Raw genomic sequence first — 5,704 nt, 5'->3', positions numbered from 1 at the left:
CAAACACTTGTATCAAGGTATAAATTGTCATACCAAACACTTGTATCAAGGTATAAATTGTCATACCAAACACTTGTATCAAGGTATAAATTGTCATATCAAACACTTGTTTCATGAAATTCTGCTGAGGAATGCAGTGGCAAGAGCATTGACAAAGTTTTTCTAAAAATAGTTACAGTGACCTTGACCTTCAACGAAGAAACCTGAAACGCGCACTTGTTCAAGGCATAAATTGTCATACAAAACAATTGTATTAAGTTTAATGAATTCCAATGAGGAATGAAGTCGCAAAAGTGATGACAAAGTTTTTCTAAAAAGAGTAACAGTGACCTTGACCTTCAACGTAGAAACCCGAAACGCAAACTTGTTCAAGGCATTGCCATACCAAACACTAGTATAAAGTTAAATGAAATTCCGTTGAGGAATGAAGTCTCTTGAATGACGACAAAATGTTTTCTAAAAATAGTAACAGTGACCTTGACCTTCAATGCAGTTACCGGAACATTTGATATGACTTACAATGTTGAATAATATTGGGTTAGTGAAATTGGCATATGGACAAGTAAAATTGGACTGACGAGTGTCTTTTATTTTCATTAGTAATTCAGGACTCTACTGACGGAATTAAGCAGCTGTTTATGATAATAAGAGCAGATTTGGATCAATAAATAACCTATTATCGATATATGTGAGGTATGTGTTGTGTCATAGTCAATTTTTGTTGTCAGCACCTCAAAACCCTCCCACACCAAATGATGTCGGACCATTCCGCGTTTTCATACAGCAGTGCGCTCTGGGCCCACACAAGACATCTAGCTATGTCAAAATGTCTACGTCTGGTGTTAGGGCCAGAGGAAACTCTGGCTAATTACAATGAATCAGGACCGAACAAGATAAACATATGGGTAGCACTAACTAAGTATTTGACTTTGAGAAAAACTTCGACAAATTCTGGAAAGATCTTGAGTTGAAGTATGATCATACAGCATTTATATAGACTTATTTTATGTTTATCACAATGTATTTCAAATTATAAGAGCGTATCTTCGGCGCCAAAGCGAAGCTCTTTAATGCTAACACATGCGTGCGTAAACATAGTTGCTTCCCCTTGCTACACCTTGCCTTTAAGTTTTTTCGTCCAGAAGTAGACGTCCAGTGGGGAAATAGGATTAAGTGTATCCTTGAAGCAAACACAATTGTGTTTCAACCCATACATGAACATCTTCATATAGTGAAAACAATACCCATGTTTTATAACTTGTTTATTTAGGTAAAAACTAATATACATTCTGAGTGATTTTTTTTTATCAAAGCACGCCACACTCCATCGGCCTTCATCGGTTATATCCGGAAGGATGAAAAATAACCGGAAAATCTTGGAACCGATTGCCGTTGCATTTATCTCTTTGTCGGTGCTTCAGGACTTTTAAATTTCAGTTTTTGCCTTAGGCACAAAAAGTAAAAACGCGGATGTCTTCTGAAGATCCTTTTTGTCATCAACCAGGTTCTGTTCATATTTCTACCGGGAGATATCTTCAAAAAGAGCCGCATTAAACCAATAGGTCAACGTATACATTTAATTTTCGTCTAAAATTTCATCAGCTTCTGATTTCGATTTGTTGAGAATAGGAATGAAATAATTAACATTTTTGGAAGTCGGGTTATAGTCTTTACATAATTTATGTATGGATCACTACTCATGAAAGAAACAATGGAGAATTCATTTATGTCGAAATCAACAATAATCGTCCAGACAACGAACCAGAGTTCAACGCCATTTTTCAGCAACGTAATACTTGTTCACAACACATGCCGATTTATAACTAGTTACAGACAGAAACTGTGTAATTTTTTTATGGCATCATTACCTGTAAAACCTCAGTGACAGTTACAAAACTTGAAATTCAATCCGGTGTTTCAGGATTGAACAGAAATTCAGACTACATATCGATATAACGACAATTTCAGTTACATCAAGGTATTACAATGTGTTGTTTTTTTAATTTTATTTTTTAACTAACATCTCTATACATTTACTTTTATAGACTTTTCGTCAATTATGTAATATGCACTTTTTTCTATAGCAATTACCAAACAGTTTTTCCACAACTTTTTTCAATCATTCTTTTTGTGACCTGACGGAAGCACGCAGGGGATTTAATTCTTCATGTGGGAGGAAGCTGGAGTATCCCCAGAAAACCTGCATGGTCGGGCAGGTAACCGGGATTGAATCCGGCCATCTTGGTTAAATCTACTTTATCTTTGAAAATGGCGTCATTGATGCAAAAGTTATATTGCGAATACATTTTTAGCAATCATCAACGATACAAAAAATCTACATACGTGAGACCGGGGCAAGTTCAGCCATCATCTTAGCAGTTTAGTTGGCTGGACATTCACACGAAAAAAATGACGAGGAAAACTCTAATGTAAAATTACTAAACAGGAGAAAATTACTTTTGAGAGGGTAGAAAGAAAATCATGATCTTGCTACTAGTTATGCGAGCTTTCTGTAAACAGAATTGCTATTTTTTAAGATCAAACGTTAACACACTGACAGCTTCAAATAATATACATAAAAGCAAAGCCAAGCACTCAGTACCATAATGCTGTATGATAAGAATTTATTAAACATCAATTTGGGCCCGGACAGTTTCGGCAAATGATACCGTGGCAAGTTCGGCCAATGTAACACATAAAAAGTCATAAAATTGGCGGTAAAATCTGATGTTGCATGTTCCAATGGGGCCTAATTTACCGGAACGCCTGTCCGAACTTATCCCATGGGGGGGGCTCGTTCAGCCATACAATCATCCGACAGGGAAAATTAAATAATGTTCAAAAACGGATGCGCTGCCATACTTCCCAAAACAGGCTTTAAAAAAGGGCTGAATTTTCCCCGATCTTCCCTATTGTTATGTCGGTCTTAATGTCATTAGAGTTTATATTTTATTGTTATCCATCGACTAGCCGACTTAAAATAAATTTTATCTTACCTCATTCTGAAAGCAGTATTATCTCATTCTGAATCAGTAAATATCAGAGATCAACAAAAGCTTTGCTCTTTTAAGGCTTTGCCTTTTCATATTATTGATGTGAATATAAAGGCAGCAATGCCTGCCTCCATTAATATCCTATATATATATTATGATTAAATCCTATTAACTCATTCACCTCTGAAGACACATTTGAACTCTTCCAATTCAAAGGTTGGAATAGTTCATGATGAAATTTCAGGGATGAATGAGTTAAACACTGTATATGTAACCCTGGTAAATACTAGCCGCAATATATCGCTCGGCTATAGAGAACTTCTCTTTAGCTCGATCGGTTGAGCGTTAGACTAGTAAGCCAGAGGTCCCGGGTTCGATCCCATGCGGAGGTAGTGATTTATATTTAATTAATCATGCGCTCTGTTACATTGGCGCCCACGTAGGGACCCGGGAAAAATACTCGGCCTTGCTCCACAAGCATCGCTGTTACCCCTGGAAAAACTCGAGGACGAGTTCTTTCCTGGAAGGGGGAGTATGTAACCCTGGTAAATACTAGCCGCAATATATCGCTCGGCTATAGAGAACTTCTCTTTAGCTCGATCGGTTGAGCGTTAGACTAGTAAGCCAGAGGTCCCGGGTTCGATCCCATGCGGAGGGAGTGATTTATATTTAATTAATCATGCGCTCTGTTACATATAAGTACCCCCCACCACCTCTTACAGACTGATTCCACTGTGAACAGTTGACTTACATAATATCAGACACTGTCACTTGTTTGTTTGTCATGGTTTTCTCAGCTCGTCATTCAGTGCCCAACATCACTGTGTACACCGTAAATTTGTTTGTCATGGTTTCCTCATCAGACCGTCTTCCAGTGGCTTGCATTGGATCACAGTGAATGGAGCCACCTTGTGTAATTTCTGTGTGCATTCTGAAAAAAAATATCAAAATATTGATTGTTCTCAGTCAACTTAAACCGAAAGAATTGACTATACTTTTAGAAAGATTAAGATGGGGATGAGATCAAAAAAGGAGATAGTCAGTTATTCCGAAATAAACTTCTTTAAAGTCAACAAGACCCTAGGCTTAGCCCAAGTTTCTTCTGGCCTTGATACCAGACTTAGACGATGTCAGTCGTTCGGCAGCACAATTCACCCAAAAACACACAAAACCACTAATATACATAGATATTTATATTTCTGCTACCTGTCATTATGTAACATAATGATGTTTCCCGTTTATTGGATAGTTATAGTGACGCGAGTAATATTAACTATACATGTTTGAGTTGCTTCCCCTGCAAACAAGTTTACTGTTTTGAAGATCGATATTTGTTATATAAGATGGTATTTTTCTCACTCTTTCCACATTATTTGACATACATTTGTAGGTAGCCTATGTTTCTTTTATATTTGATAAGTGCAGTTGCTCTAAAGAGGACATTGTTATATATGTGTTAAATTTGTACTTGTTTTTTTAAGGTTTTGGTTATTTCACAGACTTAGATAATGTAATCCGTGGTTATTTCAATCTATTTTGCGTTTGCAGAAAATTAGGTTACTACATTATAATATTTACTGAATAATATTTAAGTGTCGTCTGTGGTTTTTTGTGGTCTTATTTGGATTTGGTCTTAGGTCGTGCCACCCTCAGACATCTATCTGTCAAAATGTCTAAGTTTTGTGTCAAGGCAAGAGGTAGCGTAGCTTTCTGACGACGAGAGATTTTTTTTTATATACTGCATCGTCCGGCCGGCGCAGAGGAGGGCGGGTATTATATACTAGGCCAGAGGAAACTCGGGCTACCCTAGCTGGCTATGTCTTACCTGTGGTTACACATATAGCTTCCTCTGTTAATATTAACCGTGTCCAGACGTAATAGATAAACACTAGGTCAATCACTCACGGTCAATCACTCACTTAAATACACACGTCAGCATCCTAACTGGACTGTCCACTAATCTTCAGACTTCAGCGTACAGCAGCTGGGATGTCAACTTCCTACTTGTTTGAGTAAAATAGGGGAGATAACTACCTTAGGGCGCACACCACTATAAGTACTTGCATACAATGTACGTCTGCTGGATAACCGAACTACTCGGTAGTGAAGCGGACGTAAAACCTATCAATCAATCAATCAATCGTGTGCTGAAAAGGCCAAAAGATTGTAATCGCGGACGTAACACTGTCAAAATCAATTAAGATTAAACTCACATCCCTTCCCATTATCAAACGCCATTTTCCTAACTAATGTTTACGATGGTTTAGCAAAGCCCTGTACTTTATTGCAAACGTTAGATTATCAAATCATAAGTATCAACATGATAAACTGTTTATATATGTTTATATTAGTTCAATTGTGAATATGTTAGATAGTATCGGATACCACATTGCTTACCTGTTATCCCTACCCTTTGCCGCGGAACGTCATTTTAACGACTCTGACGTTAAGTTCTATTACTAAAGTTTAGTACTGAGCTACAAGTAAGCTAAGATTATATCAATATGATTATCTACATAATGCATACCGATACCATTATCATACGCCATTCTCCTGACTAGATGATGAGCCCGGTACTTAATTACGAACGTTTAACTACGTATACCGAATATAAGTATCTAACTAGCTAGCAACTGTTCAATGCAATAGTAATTGCTGTCCGTTATCAGATTCACTGTAGCTAACTTGCTGTTCCCCACTCACTGTTCAAC

The 5,704-nt window shown here is 37.3% G+C and overlaps 1 protein-coding gene across 3 annotated transcripts in view; it reads right to left on the bottom strand.

The window, feature by feature from the left end:
- LOC110461982 overlaps positions 1-5,000 on the bottom strand; it is a 75,814-nt gene extending 70,814 nt beyond the window's left edge. The window contains exons 1-2 of one of the 3 annotated variants that reach the window (XM_021515739.1): positions 4,899-5,000; positions 3,745-3,924 (exon numbers count right to left, since the gene is read on the bottom strand). In XM_021515739.1, coding sequence (XP_021371414.1) covers positions 3,745-3,779 — 35 coding nt within the window. In that variant the 5' untranslated portion in view covers positions 3,780-3,924; positions 4,899-5,000. The other 2 variants (XM_021515737.1, XM_021515740.1) reach the window with 2 other exon arrangements.
- Between the last annotated feature and the right edge of the window lie 704 nt (positions 5,001-5,704).

The sequence above is a fragment of the Mizuhopecten yessoensis genome, unplaced genomic scaffold, assembly GCF_002113885.1.
Source record: "Mizuhopecten yessoensis strain PY_sf001 unplaced genomic scaffold, ASM211388v2 scaffold10713, whole genome shotgun sequence".
Taxonomy (NCBI): domain Eukaryota; kingdom Metazoa; phylum Mollusca; class Bivalvia; order Pectinida; family Pectinidae; genus Mizuhopecten; species Mizuhopecten yessoensis.
Note: the sequence above shows the minus strand (reverse complement) of the source record. Positions and strands in the feature narration are given on the sequence as shown.